The 24,208-nt window shown below is 47.3% G+C and overlaps 2 protein-coding genes across 4 annotated transcripts in view; both read right to left on the bottom strand.

Moving 5' to 3' along the window:
• Positions 1–431: 431 nt before the first annotated feature.
• Positions 432–4,154, bottom strand: ALDOC (aldolase, fructose-bisphosphate C). Of its 3 annotated transcripts, none has more exons than XM_010342045.3 (10): positions 4,065–4,101; positions 3,276–3,328; positions 2,721–2,844; positions 2,423–2,634; positions 2,256–2,310; positions 2,001–2,161; positions 1,799–1,882; positions 1,380–1,554; positions 1,049–1,248; positions 432–936 (listed from the first exon to the last, which is right to left on the bottom strand). In XM_010342045.3, exons 3-10 carry the CDS (start codon positions 2,830–2,832, stop codon positions 841–843), a joined length of 1,095 nt encoding a protein of 364 aa, XP_010340347.1. In that variant the 5' UTR covers positions 2,833–2,844; positions 3,276–3,328; positions 4,065–4,101; the 3' UTR covers positions 432–840. The 3 variants fall into 3 exon arrangements, with proteins under 3 accessions (XP_010340347.1, XP_010340346.1, XP_010340345.1); XM_010342044.3 differs by having other exon boundaries at positions 3,276–3,331; positions 4,065–4,098; XM_010342043.3 differs by lacking the exon at positions 3,276–3,328 and having other exon boundaries at positions 4,065–4,154.
• Positions 4,155–4,254: 100 nt separating this feature from the next.
• SPAG5 (sperm associated antigen 5) overlaps positions 4,255–24,208 on the bottom strand; it is a 31,443-nt gene continuing 11,489 nt past the window's right edge. The window contains exons 4-25 of the mRNA XM_003931424.3: positions 17,710–18,794; positions 17,441–17,615; positions 14,900–14,974; positions 14,566–14,658; positions 14,340–14,474; positions 14,010–14,129; positions 13,795–13,887; positions 13,582–13,695; positions 13,144–13,237; positions 12,795–12,942; positions 12,614–12,716; positions 12,319–12,452; positions 11,977–12,115; positions 7,301–7,412; positions 7,045–7,131; positions 6,659–6,779; positions 6,431–6,542; positions 5,962–6,042; positions 5,656–5,811; positions 5,501–5,575; positions 5,288–5,368; positions 4,255–5,048 (exon numbers count right to left, since the gene is read on the bottom strand). Coding sequence (XP_003931473.2) covers positions 4,977–5,048; positions 5,288–5,368; positions 5,501–5,575; positions 5,656–5,811; positions 5,962–6,042; positions 6,431–6,542; positions 6,659–6,779; positions 7,045–7,131; positions 7,301–7,412; positions 11,977–12,115; positions 12,319–12,452; positions 12,614–12,716; positions 12,795–12,942; positions 13,144–13,237; positions 13,582–13,695; positions 13,795–13,887; positions 14,010–14,129; positions 14,340–14,474; positions 14,566–14,658; positions 14,900–14,974; positions 17,441–17,615; positions 17,710–18,794 — 3,405 coding nt within the window. The 3' untranslated portion in view covers positions 4,255–4,976. The remainder of the gene's footprint in view (positions 5,049–5,287; positions 5,369–5,500; positions 5,576–5,655; positions 5,812–5,961; positions 6,043–6,430; positions 6,543–6,658; positions 6,780–7,044; positions 7,132–7,300; positions 7,413–11,976; positions 12,116–12,318; positions 12,453–12,613; positions 12,717–12,794; positions 12,943–13,143; positions 13,238–13,581; positions 13,696–13,794; positions 13,888–14,009; positions 14,130–14,339; positions 14,475–14,565; positions 14,659–14,899; positions 14,975–17,440; positions 17,616–17,709; positions 18,795–24,208) is intronic.

Raw genomic sequence — 24,208 nt, 5'->3', positions numbered from 1 at the left:
GCTCCCCCTAGCGGAATGTGTCAGGGGCCAGCTGGGCTCAACACTGGAAGATAGGAGAGACTCCCACCCACTCTTATCCCATCCTGTCCTGCTGCCTCCCTGCCTTGAGCCTTGCACAAATCTGCCTTAAGGAGTTGCCGGTCTGGCCTCACTCCATCCTTCTGTAGCTTCAGCCTAGTGCCACTGATGTGGCAGTGCCTAGAAGACTTGCAGTCTTCCTCATTGCCCCACTCCAGACCTGGACATCAAGAGAGCAAGAGCCTGAGCTGGGGATGGTAACTGCATGTGCCCTTCCTCCATAAACTCGAAGCCCAGTAAAACTCACATCCCACCCTCTCCACCCCCAGAGTCAGAGTGCCCAAAGATAGAATTAGCAGAGATCAGAAACTGGGAGGTGGGAATTCGATGTGTAAAACAGACAGGCAAAGTAGCACGTTTTGCTACCATTTATTTGCTGTATAGTATGTACTCAAGGCATGAGTCAGGGCTTCTGTACTACCCCCTGATCCCAGGAGAGAGGGCAGGCAAGAAGGAGAACCCAAGGAGAAGCTACCCCATCACGGGAAAATTGTGAGATCTGGCAGAATTAGGGGGAGACTCAGCCATCTTGCTGTGACTTCTAGCAATTTCTTCTGCCCTCAGTCATGAGGAGCACCCTATCCTCCCATCCTATGATCCCAGGTGCAGCAATGAGGGAGGGGAAGGGAGGAGAGAAAAGGAAGACAAGCCGGTGCCAGATGAAGGCATCTCTGCTCTGCATAGCTATTTGGCCTTGGCCATGACTACAAGCAAAAGTGAGCACATATGGCGGGGCCAAGGGCTGTGGGATGGAGTGGATACTCAGTAGGCATGGTTGGCAATGTAGAGGGACTGTGCTGCTGCTCCACCATCTTCTCCACTGCCTTCATACTTGCCCTGGGCTGCAAGCCCATTCACCTGCAAAAGGGAGTGTAGAGTAAGCAGGCTGAGCCAGCCCACAGGTGCCAAGCCTTGCCCAAGCTATAGTCTCTGGGTGCTGTCCACCACCCACCACCCTCTAGCTCCCAACCTCGGCCCGCTTGATGAACTCCTCAGTGGCGGCTCCAGCATTGTCCTGTTGCCCTCGCCAGGCATTGAGTGCAGAGGCTTGCAGGGCACGCCCATAGGAGAAGGTAAGCGCCCAGGGCCGGGGAAGGGGGCAGCGGTTGATGGCATTGAGGTTAAGTGATGCCTCCTCTTCGCTCTGGCCCCCAGACAGGAAGGTTACTCCTAGGGTCGAGGAGAGAAACAAACTGACTGGTCACTCCCAATTTTTCCCAGGTAGGGAATCCCTGAAGGCCACAAGAAGAACCTGAAGATGGGCCTTAGGGATAGGAGCAGGTGAAGGAGGTGGGTAGTACCTGGGACAGCTGGGGGCACAGTGCGACGCAGGGCAGTGACAGTTGCCATGGCAATCTCCTCTGGGGTATACTTGATGGGACAGGCATGGCCAGGGGTCACCATGTTGGGCTTGAGCAGGGTCCCCTCCAGGTACACATGATGGTCACTCAGGGCTTTGTACACAGCAGCCAAGACCTGGGTGGGGATTAGAAGAGGTTTACTAAGGGTCTGGGCCCCCACTGGTTACTGCACAATGCTCCCTATCTAGGGGTAGATGGGCACGGACTGTGAGGGCTCAATGCAGGCTCAGATCACAAGCCTGTGCCAGAATCAAGCGAAAAAGTACTAGGAGAAAGTATGCCTGGATCTAAGCTGGGGGCGCCAGAGAACAGGCGCTTCTGCCGACCTGTTCCTGCAGTATGTTTTTGTGTGAACTTACCTTCTCTGTAACATACTGACAACGTTTGAGGTCGTGGTCTCCATCAGGCAGTATTTCAGGTTCCACAATAGGCACAATGCCATTCTGCAGGCAAGAGCAGAGATGCTTGGGAGGGGCAGTAGGGGAGATAGAGAAAGCCCTGTAACTCTCTCCCCACCAGGCACACAGGGCACCTAGCTGACCACCCTTCCAACACACACACCTGCTGGCAGATACTGGCATAACGGGCCAGCACATTGGCATTCTCCAGAATGGCAAGTGCAGAGGGCGTGCGCTCACTGATTTTCAGCACACAGCGCCACTTGGCAAAGTCAGCACCATCCTTCTTGTACTGGGCACAGCGTTCTGAGAGCCCATCCAGCCCTGCAAGCACAGTGCCAACCTCATCACTCTGCCCTTCTTTACCAGCATCAACTATCTAACACCTCTTCGGTCCTCAAGCCCACCCACCCTATACCTTGAGTGGTGGTTTCTCCGTCAGTCCCAGCTAGAGGCACCACACCCTTGTCCACCTATAGGGAAAGCACAGAGGGTTGAATCCAGGCAGGATTCCCCTCGCTACCCCTCCTACACAAGCCTATTTTCTCGCCCAGCTTCCATTCAGAGCAGGGTTGGGGGCTGCACCTTGATGCCCACGACGATGCCCTTATCCTGGATTGTTCGGACGAAGGGAACACCGTTGTCATCTTTCTGGTAGAGAGTCTCATGGAAGAAAATGACACCTCCAATGCACTTTTTCACACGGTCGTCAGCACTGAACAGGACCTGGCGGTACAGCCGGCGATTCTCCTCTGTGTTCTCCACCCCAATTTGGCTCAGCCGCTTTGCCATGCTGCCTGGGGGCAAACAAAGAGAGGCAGCGAAAACATCTCCAGGGTCCCCTAGCCACCTGTACCCTACCTGGCTACAGATGTCCACCTACCTACAGACTCATCTGCAGCCAGAATCCCTTTGCCCGGAGCTACAATCCGGAGGGCAATGTCAGACAACTCCTTCTTCTGCTCAGCAGAAAGGGCTGGGTATGAGTGAGGCATGGTGACAGCTCCCTGGAGTGGAGACAAGATAAAAAAGCCAGACCTCATCCACTACCTCCTCCACTGCCTCTCCTGGCCAGATGGACCAAATGGCCTCCCCCATCAAACATGGGGCTGGGAACAGGGCAGCAGTCCTTGGCGTGAGTCCTGGGCATCAAAGTGGCACCAATCCCTCTGACAGCTAGCAAGCTTAGGGCTCCAGATCCCACATCTCCTTTTGTCCCTGGTGGGCACCCTTCCCAGCCCTGGGGAAAGATGCAGGGTGGGGGTGGGGAGGTGAGCAGCCCCAAAGCCACAGGTCTTTTGATGAATCTGCTGCCCATTCGAGGATGCCAACCCTCCTTTCACTGAACTTGGTCCCTTGTTGAAGTAGGCAGAAGCCCTGGCCTTTCCAGCTTCCCTTTTCTCATCCTCCACAGGAGCCCTAGGGAAAGCGTACTTACTTCCAAGGCTTCCGAATGAGGCAGAAGTACTTATTGCCACCCTCTTCTCTCAGCTGCTAGAGGAAAAGGTTGGGAGGAAGAACAGCTAGGGAGTAGGAGTGGCCGCAGCTTCTTCTCTGTACTCCAAACCTGCCTGCCGATGCCTATTGCCTACTCCCACCCAGTACCGGAGGTTGGCCCCAGTGAGGCTGCAGTGTTGTAGGAAAGACGGCCAGTAGGTCAGCTGCGTTAGTGTGGAGACAAGGGTTAGTGACACCTCCAGGTCATCTCCGTCCCTCTCTGGGGAGGGAGGGATAGCAATAGCAAGCACTTCAATTCCCCACACTCAGACACCCAGACGGGAGGGCAGAGGACCAAGACTGAAAGGAGTAGAGAGCCTGAGAGAGAGAGAAGACTGAGGGGAGGTAATGGTGACGCAGGCTAAACAGTCAGTGAGAGACCTAGATCGGGGGTAGAGAAGGCGGGAGAAATGGAGAGAGGACCTAGCCTAGGAGGAGAGGGAGCAGGCAGAGAAGGAAATGCTCTGGGTAGGAAAGGCAGACTCCAAGGAAAAATTCAACAAGTAGAGGATTTGGGATTGGAAAAGCTGAGGTCCAGGTGGGAGAGTTGAGGTGGGATAGAATGGGAGAGGTTGAGCCACGGGGTTTCAGGTGCGCGGAAAGGAGCAAAGATGTCAGGAAAGAGTCGAAAGGGCAGGTCCAGGAGCCCCAGGGAGCAGGATGAAGATGGCAGAAGAGCCAAGGAGACGAAGCGGAGATGCTGAGCGGCTCCCGCCTCGCCTGGCCTTACCTGTGCGCAGCCAGTTAGCAGCGGCAGCCACAAGCACCGCTCGGGTTCTGATCAGCAAACAGATGTGGCTGCAGCCCTGGCTTGCTCTGGTAAATGAGGCTGCGGATGCCGCAGAGCTACGTGACTCCTCCGGGGGCGGGGCCTGCCTGCCCCGCCCTGGCCACGCCCCTCCCCGGGACTGGTGTCCGGAGCAAGACCACGCCCACGGAGGCGGGGCGGCGAGGTGGAGTGAGTGTCCCGCCAGACATCTGCGGCTGTTAGGGACTGCCCTTCCACTTCGTGGGGCCTCGCCACTAGGGCCCGAGAGGCTGGAAATGACCTTGCATTCATTTCTGCCACAATTCCTTTAACACGTGCTGGGCACTTGCTGGATGTTGGGGATTAAGATTGGTCTGGTGAAGAGGAGGCACCGAAACATTAACAACAGGTTGGGTAGGTGGGGCAGAGGCATCATCAAGGTGGCCAAGTTCAGGGCAGGAAGTAATGAACTGAGCTTCTCTGTCCTCACCCTATTTGCCAGGGCATACCCCTGAGGGGGCTGGGGAAAGTAACAGAATGAAGCCATTCTGTTTCCCCCAGGCAGTGAGCCAGGGAACACGCGGTCCGGTGCCCAGAGTTTTAAAGAAAGCAAGGGAAGGGAGGAAGGGCAGGCAGCCTTGACTTTGGAGGCAGCAGGAGGTGGAGAGGGATCTGTGGAGGATGCCCGGGCAGGAGGGCCAAGCTGCTCTTCCCTGACTTAATCTGCCCCATCTCACCCAAAAAATAAGATTCAGTAAGCTTGGAGAAATCCATTAAATACACTTTATTTAAATAGTATTAAACTCAGCTGGCTCTATGCCAGTTGGTCTTGGTATTGGGGTAAGGAGGTATTGCAGGTAAAAAGGGGTGAAGCAGATTCTGGCTTTCAGTTTCTTAGCTCAGGAATTCCAGCAATTCCTGTAGCTCTTTGCATCCCCTCACCACCTCTGGAATAGAGAGCAGGGTCTGGGAAGAGAGGCAGAAAAAGCAACTCAGGATCACAGGCCTAAGGCCCAAGGCTCCCAGCCCCAGGAGGCAGCCACTGAATTAGAGGAGAGAAAACAGACACCACAGAGAACCCAGCAATAGTGATTCAGGCCCAGCTCTCAGCACAGGCTGGGAACCAGAGCTGTGCTCATCAGTACCTCCTGGGGCCAGGCCTTGTACCAGGTGGCTTAGTTGTATCATCTCCCTTGTTCCTATACCTTATAAATATGCTGAACAATGTCATCTAGTTTTTCTAATTCCTTGTCAGAGCGCCGAAGATTCTCCTCTAGGATATTTCTCTAGAAAGCAAACAGATTTCATAAGTCCTATGCTTAAAAGAACAAGAAAAGCTTGGTAGGACAGGGGAAACATGGCAGGGCATTTGTTAACAAAGGTAGGAAATAGCCCTGGAATGGCATGGACATTCTTACATGGCTCTGGAACTTGATCATGAGTTTTTCCTTCTCATTTTTCATCTCCAAGAACATCACTCTTAGTTTGTCCACCTAGAAATATGTCCAGATCAACAGGGGTACAGCCTGGGGTTCCCACCTGCTGCCCAGCTCCTCTGTTAACTCTGAGTTACCTCCTGAGAGAGCCACACTTTCTCCTGGATCCAACTGGTGGCCATGGGCTGGCAGTTGGAGTCCAGCTGGCCTGCCAGGGCCTCTTGGAGCACTTTGGTCTCTGTCTCCGCACGCCGAAGTGAGCGGGTAAGGTGAGTCACCTCCTCTCTAAGGCTCTGGGAATGAGAATGGAGAGGTGTCCAATAGGACATAAGAAGGACAGACAACATGTGGTGAACATAGGTAAACCAGGAATCCACTTCTCATATTTGGGATCCTGGCTACCAGTAACACAGAAGGCAAAGGCCTGGTCATGATGAACATACTATGAGCTCGCCACTCTTGTCTATCTGTTCTAGGATCTTCTCATTCTGCTGCTGTATCACTTCCTGGAGTTCCTTTTCATTCTGTGAGGGAAAGGAAGGTGAGAAGACACAGGGAGAGCTGGTTTCTTCAGAGCCCTTGCCAGGAGATAGGAGAGAGTGCCTGACCCATGCTGAGCCCACATGAGACCAAATGGTATCACTCCAATTCTTCCTCCAGGGCCAAGTCAGGCAAGGCACATTTCAGTGTTGGGAGAGTTCTGCTAGAGTTCCTGACTTTTCTCCTGGGTCTGCCTGGGAAGGTAGGTCAGCCCATAGCTGATGTGTGAAATGTCTGACCCCAGGAAGGGCAAAACTAGGGCAGTGGTTGGAAAATCCCTACCACCCAGATTCCTGGAGAGATAATGGGTCCCAGTAGGCCAGTAGAGCTGCCCCAGTTCTTCATCGCCCCACTTCTAGGTCCCTCCTTCACCTTGTAGCGCAAGCACAAGGCCTGGTTCAGCTTCTCTATGTCTGCTTCCTTTGCCTTCTGGGCTTCCTGATACTGCTCTTCCTCGGCCTGCAGCCTGGCCTGCAGCTCACAACTGGAGGAGGGAAGAATTCAGCAACATTCCTGTCCTCTCAGGGGCCAGCTGGACCCTTGGCATGCATAAGAGGCTTTGTCACTGTCCCTCTGTCACCAAAGCTGCATCCCACTCACATTTTTCGCTGCAGAGTCCTGATGGCTTCTTCTTTAGACTCTTGTAGCAGGGAACAAAGACTCTGAAGCTCAGTAGTCATAATACTCATTTCTGCCAGGCTCTCCTCCATGCCCGGGGTCTCTGAAAGAGAAAGTCCCAGATAGAGATGTAGCCTTCCAGCCCTGGAAGGAAGGAGTGTATAGCCATCATTTCTACAACTCTTATCCGTGTTCCCCACCCACAGGATTTGTATGTCTGGAACATTACAGATCCCAGAAGGCAGAAATAAAATGAGCCCAAGTAGAATTGAGGTTTTTAGAGCAAAGCACTTCTCACTGCTTTCATCTTTACTCATCACCACCAGATTTTCTAGAAATGAGGCAGGATCCCCGGAGCCACTCCTAACCTGCAGGCTGAAGGGAAACCATTGATGCTACTCGGGTGAAAGCACTCTTATAACTTCCAAGCAAGGGCACAGGAGCTGATTCCGGCTCTACGAGAAAAACCAACCATGGGAGAGGGCCCCTCTGGTGACCCAGTCAGGGGTCTACCATAATGGAAGCCAGGGAAAGACAGAGAAGCCTACTGATGGGCATCTTCAACAGCTGAAGATATTGACAACAGTCACAACTTTCCCACCCCCAAATCCCAGGACCTTTAACCTTCAGCTACCACTGCTGTCAAGATGCTTCCCAAGAAGGTGCTGTCATTGGGCAGAGGGTGTTCCTGGGTGGGAGCACAGACCGTGCTCAGCAGAAGGGTCTCTTGTTCAGTCTAAGGGCAAAAAAGAAAAAATAGCTGCTGCTCAGGTCTAGTGAACTCCTGGGCTTCCAGGTAACTCCCAGCCATCTCCTTCAAAATGCTGTCCCACCTATTACCTCAATTCTCCATCTTCCACTTCCCCATTAGTACCTTTCCCCAAACATGTTTATATTCTTAAGCCTCTCCCAAAAAACGGTATTTTAAAAACAAACCTAAACAAAACCAAAAAATAAAAATAAAAATAATAAAAAAAAACCCTTCTTCTTACCTTAAATCCCCTTTTAGCTACTCCTTTTCATTCCAGAAAGGAAGGGAGGGAGGGAGAGAGGGAGGGAAGGAAAAAAGGGAAGCAAGGAAGGAGTGAGCCAGGCGCGGTGGCTCACGCCAGTAATACCAGCACTTGGGGAAGCTTAGGTGGGCGGATCACGAGGTCAGGTGTTCAAGACCAGCCTGGCCAATATGGTGAAACCCTGTCTCTACTAAAAATACAAAAATTAGCTGGGCACGGTGGCACGCACCTGTAGTTGCAGCTACTCGGGAGGCTGAGGCAGGAGAATCGCTGGAACCCAGGAGGTGGAGGTTGCAGTGAGCCGACATCGTGCCACTGCACTCCAACCTGGGAGACAGAGTGAGACTCCATCTCAAAAAAAAGAAAAGAAAGGAAAAAGGAAAGGAAAGGAAAGGAAGGAATGGGGAAGGGGAAGGGGAAAGGGAAGGGGAAGGGGAAGAAAAGGAGCCTGTACGTCTTGCTTATAATTCTCGTCATCTATTGACTCCCCAGCCCACTACACTCAAGTTTCTGCCCCATCATTCCATTTAAATCATTGTCATTTGGTTCACCAATGGCAGCCTTACTTTCAAATTCGACGCATACATTTCAGCTCTTGTTTTACCTGACATATTTGATATTGATGACCACATTGTTCTTTTAGAAACTTGTTTTTCTTAGCTTCCAGGACATGAGTCTCTCTCCCTTAAAGGCAGGCCTCACACTTTTCTGGTTATTTCTTCTCTATCCACAGGTCCTTCCTTAACTGTTGGATCCTCTGGGTTTAGTCCCTGGCCCTAAATTTACTCTAATTCATTCCCAGCATGGCCTTACCCCGGGAGTACCACAAAAACATCTACTTCAAACTTCCCTTCCACATGAATGAATCTTCAATCTATCAACTGGATTTTTTCCCAGTCTGCAGACTCAAAGGCTAACTGCCTGTGAAGAATCTACCAGAAGGTTCCACAGTCGATCTGTCAACTTAGTATAAAGCTGAGTTCAGGCCGGGCGCGGTGGCTCAAGCCTGTAATCCCAGCACTTTGGGAGGCCGAGGCGGGTGGATCACGAGGTCGAGAGATCGAGACCATCCTGGTCAACATGGTGAAACCCCGTCTCTACTAAAGGTGCAAAAAATTAGCTGGGCATGGTGGCGTGTGCCTGTAATCCCAGCTACTCAGGAGGCTGAGGCAGGAGAATTGCCTGAGCCCAGGAGGCGGAGGTTGCGGTGAGCCGAGATTGCGCCATTGCACTCCAGCCTGGGTAACAAGAGCGAAACTCCGTCTCAAAAAAAAAAAAAAAAAAAAAAGCTGAGTTCACCATTTTCCCTGTGCCACCCTATCAGAAGTCTGTTCCTACTCCTGTATTTGTAGGGGGAGGGAAGGCTAGCAAAGGCCTACAGGTCAAATCTAGCCTGCCAACTGTTTTTGCCTGGAATGCAGCCAGACCCATTCATTTACACATCGTCTATGGCTGCTCTTGAACTACAAAGGCACAGTTGAGTAGTTGAGACAGAGACCATATGGCCCAAAAAGCCAAAAAATACTTATTATATGGCCATTTATAGGAAAAGCTTGCTGGCCTCAGTTCTGAAGAAGAGTGTCAACATCTTTCTTTACTTTTTTTTTTTTCTTTACTTTTTTTTTTTTCTTTACTTTTTTTTTTTTGAGACAGAGTTTTGCTCTTGTTGCCCAGGCTGGAGTGAAATGGCAAGATTTCACTGCAACCTCTGCCTCCCGAGTTCATGCGATTCTCCTGCCTCAGCCTCCCAAGTTGCTGGGATTACAGGCACCTTCCACCATGCCCAGCTAATTTCTCTGTATTTTTAGTAGAGACGGGGTTTCACCATGTTGGCCAGGCTAGTCTTGAACTCCTGACCTCAGGTGATACACCCACCTCAGCCCCCCAAAGTCCTGGCGCCAAGTGTCACCATCTTTCTAGCAATCTAAGGATCATCATTCACTCTTCTGCCTTACTCTTACATCAAATTGGTCCTAAAGTTCTACTGCGTCTACTTCCTAAATATCCGTTGAATCCATTCACTCCATTCTCTTCTTTCTACTGCCTATAAAACTGCCATTATTTCAAGCCTTCAAAATCTGGCCTCTTGCTTACTTCTCTAGTGTTGCCTCCTGCCTTGCCCCACATAGCTCCCACACTGCAGCCATGAAGAGCTGCTTCCCATTCCGCAGACTTGCTGCGTTCCATATGAATTCCGTCTTGCCCTGTTCATCTTCTAGTCCCAGCACCTAACCTAGGCCTTATAAGGTAGACACTACAAAAAAGAACACATCAAGAAGAAAAAAAGAAGAAGAAGAAAAATAGTTTGGGAATCTTCTATTGCCAAAGGGGGAAAAAAAAAAAAAGGACACATCATGTACTATGTATATGACTTTCTACATATGACTCTCATATGTAGTCAGATGAAATTTTTTTTATTTTTTTATTTTTAAAAAGATGGGTTTCACCATGATGGCCAGGCTGGTCTTGAACTCCTGACCTCAGGTGATCCACCCATCTTGGCCTCCCAAAGTGCTAGTATTACAGGCGTGAGCCACCGCGCCTGGCCAGATGAAACTTTCATACACTGCTCCCTCTGCCTAGTGGATCTTCCTAAATATCCACCCCTGCCCCACAAACTTTAAACCTCAAGACTATACCCAAGGTCAGCTGCTTTGAGAAGGCATCCTAATTCTCAAGGTTGAAGTGGTTCTCCCCTCTCTATCTCTCACAGAGGTCCATGCAGACCTACCATCGTGATCATAAGTCAAGATGACAAGTTTACATCTGTTTGTCTTCCATGCTAAACTGTAGCTTTGTTGGCATTTCCTGCACTTAGCACCCAGTTGGGGAAGAGGATCAGGTCATAAGCAGTTTCCAGATTTTAGGATATTTGTTGTACCTTTATCTGCTGAATAAGCTAATTAACTGTATATTCTGAATGATATCAACCACTTATTGTTTAGTGTACACTTCGGGGAGGCTACGTTTCTGCTTTCTTGAAACATAGTCTGGCTGGACATGGTGGCTTACGCCTGTAATCCCAGCACTTTGGGAGGCCGAGGCAGGTGGATTGCAAGGTCAAGAGAGCAAGATTATCCTGGCTAGTGCAGAGAAGGCTATTAAAAAAAAAAAAAAAAAAAAAAAGGCTGGGCGTGGTGGCTCACACCTGTAATCCAAGCACTTTGGAGGCCAAGGTGGGCGGATCACCTGAGGTTGGGAGTTCAAGACCAGCCTGACCAACATGGTGAAACCCCTCTTTACTAAAAATACAAAAATTAGCCAGGCATGGCAGTGCATGCCTGTAGTCCCAGCTAATCAGGAGGCTGAGGCAGAAGAATTGCTTGAATCTGGGAGGTGGAGGTTGCAGTGAGCCAAGATCGGGCCACTGCACTCCAGCCTGGAGACAGAGTGAGACTCCGTCTCAAAAAAAAAAAAAAAAAAGAAACAAAGTCTGGTTGAAGAGACCATGTATCCAAGGAAAATTAATATAAATACAAAAAAAAAAAAAGTAAATTCATGAAAAATGATAAATATGGCAGAAAAAAAGATCCCTGGGTCCACGTGGTTCGATTTGGAAACATTTCAAAGAAGAACGTAAACCAGGGAAGATTTCTTTTTTTAGGGGGACAGGGATTCACTCTCAATAGAGTGCAGTGATACAAAAAATTAGCCAGGTATGATCATGGGTCACTGCAGCCTCAACTTCCCAAGCTCAGGTGATCCTCCCACCTCAGCCTCCCAGATAGCTGGGACTACAGGTACGTAACACTACACCTGGGCTCATTTCTGTATTTTTTGTAGAGATGGGTTTCGCCATGTTGCCCAGATTGGAAGGGAGTTTTTTTGTTTGTTTGTTTGTTTGTTTGTTTGTTTGTTTTTGCAGAAAAGCAATTTATTAGGTAGAGAGAGAGAGAGAAGTATGGAGAGAAAGAAAGCCAGCTCCCACACTGTTGTGGGAGGGGATCCCAGAGAGGGAAATTCCGGAAGGGAGGATTTTAATAGAAAAGGTATTTCCAGTTTGAAGAAAGAAGAGAATGAATGTGGGAACAACCTGAGTCTGGGTTGTGGGGATGAAAATGGGGACATGTGTATAGCATCAGACAGTCTAGCTGGAGCAAAAGGTTCATAATAGGGAAGTAGGAGACAGGTGAAGAAAGGTTTAAGCAACAGGCTAAAGAGGTCCTGTAGGTAACTGAAACTCACTGAAAAGGTCACAGGGTTAGAAAAAGAGTAATGTTTGAGGAAGACTATTCCGCAAAATAAAGATACTATTGGAAGAGAAGAGAAGGAACCCCAGGATCCTACCTTCTCCTTTAGTTTTGTCTGTAGGAAGAGAGTCAGGCTCCGTAGTTGCTCAGTCAGCATCCCTAGCTTTTGAGAGTACTGCCGTGTCTTCTCCAGGTCTTGCACCTGGTTCTCTGCTATGGTGCTGGCCAGTTTAGCCCTGCAATAAGGAACAGGGAAGATGACCAAAGACCAAATTACCTTCTCTGCACACCTCTCCCAAATTCCCACAAAGCTGCATTAAAGGAAAGAAACGAGGCTCAACACTGTCACAGTTCTCTTCTTGGAGATTTCGGCTTCTAGAAGTGTTCCTGAGAAACAAATAAGCACTTGGGGGGAAGTACAGAAAGTTAGAGAACTTACGTTAAGTTCTCTACAGTGTCCTTGAGGTTCTCACACTGCAAGCTGCGCTCCCGGAGCACTTCCAGAGTGGTTTTCAATTGACACTCAACCTGACCTAGCTCCAGGTGAGCAACGTGATTCTCCTGGTCTGCAAACTGAGAAGACAAGAGAAGGAGCAAGAGAGGGCAGGAGAATTTCAGTGCCCTGGGGACAGAGGCTTCTTCTATTTCACAGCCATGAACCTCATCAATGCTATCAGGCAAGAATCACACACCTGAGGTTTACCAGCTCCCTTGACCCAAGCCATATTCCTTACCTCCAAGGTCTCTTTCAGGTCCCGCACCTCTTTGGCCAGGACAGCTTGTTGCTGCTGCAGTTCTGCCTGCATGTGTTTTAGTGCCATCTCTTCCTTTTGCCATCTGCCAGAGACCACATATTAGATCCCATTTAGTACTAAATCCTGGGTGCCTACTGCCACAATACCGTTAGGTACTCACTGAGCAGCCTGCTCCTCATTGCTCTGGGTAAGCTGGCAGAGTAACTCATCCTTCACAGACAGGTCCTGGGCACAATGCGCATGCTGACTCTGTAGCTCTTTTAGCTGGCTGTCCATGTTGGCCAGAATCTGTAGCTGAGCCCGGAGATCTAGATCAAAAGTATCCTAATGACACCATGCGGTCAACAGGCCAGAAACTCCCCAAACTTCTGCTCTAAAGCAAGTGCTCCAGAGTACTTCACTGCTCTAGTGCCACACTCCAAGCCTTAGCAGGGCTCAACTGCTTACTTGCATGCATGTATGCATGCACGCACACACACACACACACACACACACACACACACACACACCTGTTGTTAGACGACTATTTTCCAACTCCAGTTGTTCTATTTGGCCTTTGCACTCCTCTAACTGGGCAGAGACTTGTTCCAGCTCCCTGGAAACCTAGGAATAAAAGATAGTTTTTCTCCTATAGTTCCTCCTGAATCAAGAATCCCAGGATTTGGTCCAGCTTCTCTTTCTGGATAAGATAGAAAACTACCTTGCTCCTGGACATCAACATTGCCCAGGAAATAGGGTTGATCCTCAGAAAAAAGTAGAGACAGGAGAAAAGTTGCCGAAATAAACATGCTGAAGGGCAAAGGAAAAAACTGGGCTTAAGGCCATCTTACAGCTAAGGGACCTGGCTGGTCTCCAAACCCACAGGGTAGAAAGAAAACAGGTCCAGGGTAAAGGCCTGTTGCAGAAAAGGGAACCAAGCCTAAGTAGTCCCCACTCCTGGTTTGCACCTCCTGTTTTTCCTCAATTGCCGCATCACGTTCCTGCAGGGCCTGCCGGCTCTTGACTGTAAGTTTCTCTGTGAGTTGTCGAGACTGACTCAGCAAAGCTGTCCATGTTGTATACTATCAGGGAAAGCAAGCAGGTCAGTAAAGCACACTTGAGGCAAGGCTCCTAACAGGACTTGATTTAAGGGATTAGTTACGATGGCCCCAAATACTCACATCCAGTTGAATGGACATCCAGTCCTGTTGCAAGGTAGAGGTAAGATTCACTGTCTGCTGAACCAGCTCTTCTTGATCAGTATGAAGCCTCACCTACGAGAGAAACATTGCCTAGGCAGGAGCCCCTTCCCTTTGGATACAGCAAAGTGGGAGTATACTACTACCCTCCCAGTCTGTCAGCAGACACCCCAGGAAAGAAAATGCCCTTAAATTACCAGTTGGGTCTGGGTGTCTTTCAGAAGCCCCCTGAATTCCCGCATGGATGCTAGGTCCTGTTCCAGCTGGCTGATGCGCTGGCTGGCGTGTGCACAGAAAGCCTCCAGCACTGTCTCTGCCTATTGAGGGAAGAGGTTGCAAGGACACAGTGGGCAACAGGGGAGCCAGCACAAAAAGCTGTAACCATCCAACACCTCAGTATATCAGTTCTTTACTCCTCAGGGCAGGCAGTTCTTAGGCCCCCATCTGTGTCTCAACTGCGTTTGTATTTCTACAGGAACCTTGAGATGGAAACCTCCCAATCAAAAAACAAATGCCTGGCACCTTACCGCATCCTTGCCTCTGAGAGCCATTTCCTCTCTGTGCCTTGCTTCCTCCCTTTCTGCTTTGAGGCTCTGGAGCTTTGTCCTCAATTTCTTCAGCAAATCAAAACAGCAAGAGACCAGGGTTTCTGTACACCGAGACTACACGATAAGAATCAGATGCTGTGTATGGTTCCTCTTTATGGCTTTTAGTCCCACCAGAGGCCTCTACCTCTATCTTCATGCTGCTTACCTCCTGACTCACAGTAGTTTTATCTTCTTCTAAATGCAGCAAGGATAGGTGAAGCAAGGATATCAGCTCTTTAGAGATGAGCACCCATGATTGCTACAGAGAAAAAGACGAGTAGATGAGATCAAATAAAGTCACTATGCAGGAAATGGGGCACTAGGGAGGAAAACCGCTGACCCCAATTCCAAGCTCCCCATAAGGAGATGTACTTTACAAAGGTTTGGAAACCTCCCTTTGCCACCACGGCTTAGTATCACCATCTATTAACCACTCAGGATTCTCCATTCTTGAACTTCACAGGAGACCCTGTGGTGGTATAAGGTCAATCGTCACTTACCATGACATTTCTGGCCTGCTGTAGAGTTTGTCCCATCTCTTGGCTCTCCTTAAGATGCTGAAGTTTATTAGTTATCTGGCCAGAAAAACAGAGTTGTTCCTTGTTTCGTTTTTGAGACAGAGTCTTGCTCTATTGTCCAGGATGGAGTGCAGTGGCACAATTTCAGTTCACTGAAACCTCTACCTCCCAGGTACAAGCAATTCTTTTTTTTTTTTTTTTTTTTTTTGAGACGGAGTTTCACTCTTGTTACCCAGGCTGGAGTGCAATGGTGCGATCTCGGCTCACCGCAACCTCTGCCTCCTGGGTTCAAGCAATTCTCCTGCCTCAGCCTCCTGAGTAGCTGGGATTACAGGGGTGCAAGCAATTCTTATGCCTCAGCCTCCCAAGTAGCTGGGATTACACACATGCACCACCACACCCACCTAATTTGTATATTTTTAGTAGAGTTAGGGCTACCCAGGAGGCTGAGGTGGGAGGATCACCTGAACCAAAAAAGCTGAAGTTTCAGTGAGCCCTGATTGCAACATGGCACTCTAGCCTGGGCGATAAAATAAAAATAAAATCTGTTACTAACCATCATCACTGCAACAACAACAAAAGTTCACCTGAATTTAAATTAAAATTTCCTTTAAATTACTTTGATCGGAAGACTTTAAGTGAAAAAGCTTTCTTTTGGATAGAGAAATATTTAAATCAGTTTTATAGTAGTCACTGTAATATAATTCTTTTTTTTTTTTTTAATTTTTTATCTTTTTTTTGAGATGGAGTCTCTGTCACCCAGGCTGAAGTGCAGTGGCATGATGCTGGCTCACTACAACCTCTGCCTCCCGGGTTCAAATGATTCTCCTGCCTCAGCCTCCCCTGTAGCTTGGACTATCGATGTGCGCCACCAAACCGGCTAATTTTTGTATTTTTCGTAGAGAAGAATTTCACCATATTGGGTCAGGCTGTTCTTGAACTCCTTACCTCATAATCTGCCCGACTCGGCCTCCCAAAGTGCTGGGATTACAGGCGTGAGCCACTGAGCCCAGTGACTCTTGTTTTCTGAGGCAGGGGTCTGGCTCTGTCACCCAGGTTGGAGTGCAGTGGCAAGATTTCAGTTCACTGCAGCCTTGAACTCCTGGGCTCAAGTGATCCTTCACCTTAGCCTCCCGAGTAGCTGGGACTACAGGTACACACCACCGTACCCAGCTAATTTTTGTATTTTTTGTAGAGATGAGGTTTCACTATGTTTCCCAGTTTGGTCTCGAACTCCTGAGCTCAAGTGATCCTCTGACCTCACCCTCCCTAAGTATTGGGATTACAGGCATGAGCCACCATGCCAGCTGACCCCTTTCCATTCTAATAGATGTAAACACTGAGAAATCCTCTTCACATAAACAATAGAAATAAGAAGCAGAAGAAGGGAGGCTGAGCGCAATGGCTGAAGTGGGAGGACGGCTTGATCCCAGGAGGCAGAGGTTGCAGTGACCTGAGATCACACTACTGCACTCCAGCCTGGATGACCGAGCAAGACTCTGTCTCAAAAGAAAAAAAAAGAAAGTATGTTCTTCTTTAATAAAGTGGGCATAGACAATCAGGCAATTGAGAATGGAGAAGTAGGAAAGAAAAACAATAAAGAATACATATGAATAATGAGAATGAATGAATAAGGCCTAATATTTGATAGGACAACAGGGTGACTACATTAAATAGTAATCGTACATTTAAAAAGAACTAAAATAGTATAATTGGATTGTTTGTAACACAAAGGATAAATGCTTGAGGGGACAGATACAGATACTCAATTTTCCATGACGTGATTATTAACTATTGCATGCCTATACCAAAACATCTCATGGTCCCCATAAATATACATACCTACTCTGTAACCACAAAAAATAAAAATTATTTTTAAAATATTTTAGGCTTATTCATAATTTTTCTTAAAATATTAAATACAGTCTACCAATGTAAAAAAAAGAAAAAGAATACATGTGAAAAATGAGGATCTAAAAACCAACTCCTTTAAAACCTTCCTTGCTTGCACTCCTTTGGAAAGTGTTAATGTACCCCAGGGGCATAGTGAGTACCCCCAGCTTTAAGGGGATTTTCCAGATCTTTAGCTTTTTTGTTTGTTTTAAGAGACGGGGTCTCACTCTCTTGCCCAGGTTGGAGTACAGTGACATGATCATAGCTCACTGCAGCCTCAACCTCCTGAGCTCAAATGATCCTCCTACCTCAACCTCCTGAGTAGTGAGGTATGCAAAACCATATCCAGGTGATTTTTTTTTTTTTAATCTTTTATAGAGATGGGATCTTACTATGTTGCCCAAGTTGATTTTAAATGCCTGGTCTCAGGCAATCCTCCTATCTTGGCTTCCCAAAGCAGTGGGATTACAGGCATCAGCCACCATGCGTGCCCAGATCCTCAGCTTTTACAAATGTTCTAAGAATAAGTCTGTGATAGGAGTCCCCTTTGCCCTCTGGCCGCTTCTCAGCTGAAGTTCCAAGGAAGAGAGCCCACCGGAATCCTTCAAACTTTGAGAATAACCTTCTTACCCCACTGGGAGATGTGTCAGTCTGTGTGCTACTGTCCTGGGTTTCTACGTGAGGGACAGCCAGCCGGCTCTTCCAGTCCCGAAGCTGGTGGGAAAGAACCTCCAGAATGACAAGAGAGCTCAGCAGGTTATCTTCTAAGTCATGTCGAGATAAGGCAGTCAGATCTGGAGGCCGGCTGCAGCAGAAAGAGAAGAACATGAGGAAAAGCAAGGGAGGGGAAGGTCCAGGGTAATGGAGCTCAAGAGGCAAAAGGACATAGGGGCACTTACCCACACAGGAGCTGCTCTGTCTCAGAAGTACTGTCCTTGGGGCCAACCAGGCCTGTCTCGGATGTGTCTGTACTCTTTTCCTGTGGTGCTGAGGGAGTAAACCAAGTCCCCACCGAGCAAGTAGAGAAAGGGGTAGTGCCAACTGCAGCATCCCGAAGCATCAAGGGAAGAGATAAGCTTTGGTGGAGATTTCCTAGCATAACTGAGGTATTTACACCTTTTTCCAGCCAGGCCAATGGGGATGTCCAAGGCTCTGTATCAGAGCCAAGAATCCTACCAACATCTACTGCTGGACCTGGAGCTGCTTGGGATTCCATTTCTACTAGATTTGGTGTCAGGCATGTGGATGGAATATCTTCCACATTTGAGACAAGTGCTTGATCTCCCAATTCAAACTCCTCAGGGTGTGTGGGAAAGCTCATTTCTCTTTCCCCTACAGCTCCATGCTCTGTAATTTCCTCCTCTGGGTCCACATGATTGACAGGGATATCTGCTGCCAAGGCAGTTGAAGGGGAAAGCCGGAGAACGGAGGAAGGCAAGAAGGCGTTACTTTCAGAAGGTACTAAGTCTTCAGGCACAGCCTCAGTCCTGCTGTCCCTCGGGCTTTCCTTGGAGCAATACAGTTGTTCAGAACAGGCATTTGATGGATACTCTAAGAGATGGGATGGAGAATCCTGCAAGAGAGGTTTCTCAGATACAGCAGCAACAACTGCGGAAAACCTGTCTTCCAAGCAGGATGCTGCCTCCTCTCTCACCAGATCTCCTGGCCTCAAAGGTTCATATAAAGATATGCTGTCTGTCTCTGCCATGGTAGCTAAATGGGCCTCAAATGTCATGTCTTGCTGCTGCCCCAATGGAGAGGGTACAAGGACGACGGTTTTAACTATATAATTGTCCAGTGGTTCTACTGCCTTCTCCAACATTTTAGGAGTAGAGCTAGTTTGGGGAACTGGATCTAGAGGCTGCTCATCTGATTCATGCTGACAAGCTTCTAGCCACTTTGAGGAATGACTGAAATGTTCTGAAGAGGAGTCTGTCCTCTTGGCATTTACGGAATCCACTGGAGATGAGTTGTTGCTGCCTTCCTGCCAAAGGAAACAAAAGTAGTTGTCTAGGGCAATCAATTCAGTTCCCGATAGATAATTATGGGTACAAGATATTGTCCAAACTCAAAAAAGAAAAGAATTCTTACCACCTCTGCTTAGGTAAGAACTTGGCTAATCTTTGTTACTCATATAAGGAGAAAAACATGAGGAAAAGAAAGGGAGGAGAAGGTCCCTCAGACTTTCCTTGGAGCAATGTAGTTGTTCAGAACAGGGATTTGGTGGAGACAAACAGCATATCTTTAAGTGAGCCTTTAGTTCGTTTAGTTCATTCAATAATAGAGAAAGAAAAGCTGCTAAGCCATTTGGGGTCCTTCCAAACAGGCTGGTAATACAGATGCATATCATGGGCAGATGGTAGCTTGAACGTGACCCCACTCCTCTCCATTCTGAACTCCAACCCATTTCTAGGTGAACAGGTAGGATGGGTCCATAGGGTGTGAGTGACGACTCAAGCTCTGTCAAAACCTAGAGTTGGTACAAGATCTTCTCCCTCTTGACGGTGTGCAGTGGCTCACGCCTGTAATACCAGCACTATGGGAGGCCAAGGCAGGCAGATCACCTGATATCAGGAGTTCGAGACTAGCCTGACCAACATGGTAAAACCCCGTCTCTACATTTTTAGTAGCCAGGTGTGGTGGTGCATGCCTGTAATCCCAGCTACTCAGAAGGCTAAGGCAGGAGGCAGAGGTTGCAGTGAACCGAGATCACGCCATTGCACTCCAGCCAGGGCAACAGAGTGAGACTCCGTCTCAAAAGAAAAAGAAAAAAGATCTTCTCCCTCTTGAAACAGAAAAGAATTTGGGAACCAGAGTTAGAAAGCACTTGGACCACAGAGATCCATGAAGTCCAGGGAGAAAGGGCAACACTAACCTGTGCCAGTGACCTAGTCTTCTAGTCCACAGAGCTAAGGTGCATACTGAACACAGGGGTTGAACCCATTTGGCCCTTGGGATTTGAAGAGCTCTAGACTCTGTAGCATAGGAGATTAAAGAGCAAAGAGACTTCCTCCTGATGCCCTGGCAAGGGACTGACAACCTCCCTACTGCTGGGTCACACAGAGAAAGACAACTGCAGGAGAGAGATCCAAGATGGCTGATCACTAGCAGCTCGGGATTGTAGCTCCCAGTGAAAACGCAAAGAACGAGAGGATGCCACACCTTCACATGAATTCTTATTGCTCACGCACCAGGAGATTCCCAGCGGAGGAGCCCCACAGGTCGCCAGCACGACTCTTGTGACCAGCGAGGCGGTTTTGCCGGCGCCTCGGAGCGTCGGTTCTTGGTGCAGAGTCAGAAAAGCACCATCAATCTTAATGCCACTGATTTAGTCGGCGCAGTGGGTTGCTCAGATTTTGGCGCTGAGAATCAGTAAGTTGGACGTCCACTCAGAAACCCAATTACAAAGACGGTAATTATAAAGATCACAAATGGATAAATCTACAACGAAGGGAAGAAAACAGTCAAAAAAGGCTGAGAATACCCAAGATCAGAATGCCTCTCCCTTAGCAGGGGATTCCAGTTCCTCATCAGCAACGAAACAAGGCTTGATGGAGAACGAGTCTGTTCCAATTACAGAAGCAGGCTTCAAACTGTGGATAATAAGAAACTTTGGTAGGCCGGGCGCGGTGGCTCAAGCCTGTAATCCCAGCACTTTGGGAGGCCGAGGCGGGTGGATCACGAGGTCGAAAGATCGAGACCATCCTGGTCAACATGGTGAAACCCCGTCTCTACTAAAAATACAAAAAAAATTATCTGGGCATGGTGGCGCGTGCCTGTAATCCCAGCTACTCAGGAGGCTGAGGCAGGAGAATTGCCTGAGCCCAGGAGGCGGAGGTTGCGGTGAGCAGAGATCGCGCCATTGCACTCCAGCCTGGGTAACAAGAGCGAAACTCCGTCTCAAAAAAAAAAAAAAAAAAAAGAAACTTTGGTGAATTAAAAGAACTTGTTCTAACACAATCTAAAGAAACTAAGAACTTTGAAAAAAGGTTTGACGAAATGTCAACAAGAATACAAAATTTAGAGAGGAAAATAAGTGAATTGATGGAGCTGAAAAACACAATACGAGAACTACGTCAAGTATGCACAAGTTTTAACAGCCGAATTGATCAAGCAGAAGAAAGGATATCAGAGGTCGAAGACCAACTCAATGAAATAAAACTAGAAGACAAGATTAGAGAAAAAAGGATAAAAAGGAACAAGCAAAGTCTCCAAGAAATATGGGACTATGTGAAAAGACCTAATCTACGCTTGATAGGTGTACCTGAATGTGACGAAGAGAATGAATCCAAGCTGGAAAATATGCTTCAGGATATTATTCAGGAAAATTTTCCCAACTTAGTAAGGCAGGATAATATTCAACTCCAGGTAATACAGAGAACACCACAAAGATATTCCTCAAGAAGAGCAACTCCAAGGCACATAATTGTCAAATTCACCAGGGTTGAAATGAAGGAGAAAATACTAAGGGCAGCCAGAGAGAAAGATTAGGTTACCCACAAAGGGAAGCCTATCAGACTTACAGCAGATCTCTCAGCAGAAACCCTACAAGCCAGAAGAGAGTGGGGACCAATATTCAACATCCTTAAAGAAAAGAACTTTCAACCCAGAATTTCACATCCAGCCAAACTAAGCTTCATAAGTGAAGGAAAAATAAAGTTTTTTGTGAACAAGCAAGCACTCAGAGAATTCATCACCACCAGGCCTGCTTTACAAGAGCTTCTGAAAGAACCGTCACACATAGAAGGGAACAAACAGTATCAGCCTTTCTAAAAAATACTAAAAAGTAAAGAACATCAATATAATGAAGAATTTACATCAACTAATGGGCAAAATAGCCAGCTAATATTAAATAGCAGTATTAAACTCACATATATCATTATTAATTCTAAATTTAAATTGACTAAATTCCCCAATTCAAAGACAGGCAATTTGGACAAAAAACTAAAACCCATTGGTATGCTGCATCCAGACCCATCTCACATTCAAGTATACACAAAGACTCAAAACAAGGGATGGAGAAAGATTTACCAACCAGAGAGCAAAAATAAATAAATAAAAAGCAGAAGTTACAATTTTTGCCTCTGATAAAATAGTCTTTAAAGCAACAATGATTAAAAGAAGCAAAGAAGGACATTATATAATGATAAAAGAATCAACGCAACGACAAGAAGAGTTAAAGATCCTAAATATATATGCACCCAGTACAGGAATACCCAGACATACAAGACTTATAAAGAGACTTAGACTCCCACACAATAATAGTGGGAGACTTCAACATTAATATTAGATAGATCAATGAGACAAAAAATTAACAACGATATCCAGGACTTGAACTCAGATCTGGAACAAGTAAACATAATTAACATTTATAGAACTCTCCACTTTAAATACACAAAATATACACTCTTATCAGTACCACGTCACATCAACTTAGAAGTTTAAACGAAATGTTGGTGGGCTCCTTGTTTGTTATTCTCTTCCGTCATTTTCTTTTATGTCTCCATTAATAAGGACAATTATAGGCATACCCATATTTAGACTGCATTCTAGCCTGGGCAATAAAGCAATACCCCCATTCTCTTTCTCCCTCTTCCTCTTTCTCTTTCTTCTTCTTCTTTATTCTTTATTATTCTTTTGTTCTTTCTAAAAAAAAAAAAGAAAGACAACTGCACCTTCTACTACCTGCCAGATTGCTGGACCTGAGACTCAATGAACAACAGAAGGAAAATATGAATGATCTTAAGTGGATCTGGTAGTCAGAGAAAGGATAAACTCTAAGATAGCTAGTAAAGGTAGACCCTAGGCCAGGCGCAGTGACTCACACCTGAAACCCCAGCACTTTGGGAGGCCAAGGGGGTTGGATTGTTTGAGTTCAAACCTCATCTCCACTAAAAATACAAACTTAGCCAAGCATGGTGGTGCTAGTGTGTGCCTATAGTTCCAGCTACTCAGGAGGCTGACGTTGGAGGATCACTTGAGCTCAGAGGGCAGAGGTTGCAGTCAACCAAGACAGCGCCACTGCACTCCAGCCTGGGCAACAGAGCAAGATTCGTTCCAAAAAAAAAAAAAATGTAATACTTCAGTCACCTCAGCAACACTTTAAGTGCTCAATGCTCGACAGCACAGATTATCAAACATTTCCATCATCCCAGAAGTTCTATTGGACAGTAGGTGTTTTGCAGCTCTTTCAAGAAAGACTACTATTATCATACTTCTGTTACTCAGGATATCATCTGTCTTTATACACTCTTCTTTCCTCCTCAAACCTATTTTATTTATATCCCATCTCCTTCCAAAAATAATTCATACAGCATGAAAATGAACAAATAGATACAATTAATTAAATAACAAAGTCATGCCAGGAGGGGTGGCTCACGCCTGTAATCCCAGCACTTTGGGAGGCTGAGGTGGGTGGATCACGAGGTCAAGAGATCAAGACCATCCTGGTCAACATGGTGAAACTCCGTCTCTACTAAAAATACAAAAAATTAGCTGGGCATGGTGGCGCGTGCCTGTAATCCCAGCTACTCAGGAGGCTGAGGCAAGAGCATTGCCTGAACCCAGGAGGCGGAGATTGCGGTGAGCCGAGATCGCGCCATTGCACTCCAGCCTGGGTAACAACAGCGAAACTCCGTCTCAAAAATAAATAAATAAATAAATAAATAAATAAATAGCAAAGTCATGGTCAAAAAAGAGGAAGCAAACCTTCCTATGTCCGGAGTAACAGAGGCTGTATGTGATGATCCAGTTTGGCCCTGAGCTATGGTAAACTACCTAGTTCTCGTTATCAGAAAGAAAAGGATAGTAATTTCTTCAGGAAGACAATTTTCCCAGTTGCTCCTAAAGCCTTTCTTCAAGGAATCTTACACGAGTCAAGCTTTAACAGCAACTGACATGCAGTTTTAACATGCAGACAATTTTTAACAGCAACTGACATGTTTCTACTGTTTCTACATAGCCACGTCTCTCAAGATCTTTAACAAAAGTACAAATCAGTGAGGGCAATTCTGCAAGAGGCTAAATTAAGGTGATCCAAGTATCCTTCCTTCCAGTGGTGTAACTGGATCCCAGGAGAGTTCTGACTACCTCCTAGAATGGATGGATATTGCCTCAATCTTGCAGCTGACTGACCTTTGCATAAGTGAAGCCATGTTGGAGGAAGAGCACTAATCAGGGTGGTAGAATTTCTCAGTAGTTTGATAAAGGTCGAAGGGAGGAGGAGGTAATAAAAACTTACAGCTAAATAGAGATTCAGGTTCTCAGTGGATTTCCTTTAACCACCCTAGGGCACCTCTCTGTTGGCCTGAATAGCTGTAAATGGATGTCACTGAGGTAGAAGACTTCATTATGGTTATTAATTACGTTCTAGCGCTGGTCCTTTGTTCCCCTGAGCTC

Source organism: Saimiri boliviensis, chromosome 17 (genome assembly GCF_048565385.1).
Source record: "Saimiri boliviensis isolate mSaiBol1 chromosome 17, mSaiBol1.pri, whole genome shotgun sequence".
In the NCBI taxonomy this organism is placed as follows: Eukaryota; Metazoa; Chordata; class Mammalia; order Primates; family Cebidae; genus Saimiri; species Saimiri boliviensis.
Note: the sequence above shows the minus strand (reverse complement) of the source record. Positions and strands in the feature narration are given on the sequence as shown.

Coding starts and splice junctions, on each gene's coding strand:
- ALDOC (XM_010342043.3), bottom strand. CDS start 2,832: ATGCCTCACTCATACCCAGCCCTTTCTGCTGAGCAGAAGAAGGAGTTG. Junction 2,162..2,255: donor CGGAGAAACCACCACTCAAG/GTATAGGGTGGG, acceptor CTGTGCTTGCAG/GGCTGGATGGGCTCTCAGAA. Junction 1,883..2,000: donor ATGCCAGTATCTGCCAGCAG/GTGTGTGTGTTG, acceptor TCTTGCCTGCAG/AATGGCATTGTGCCTATTGT.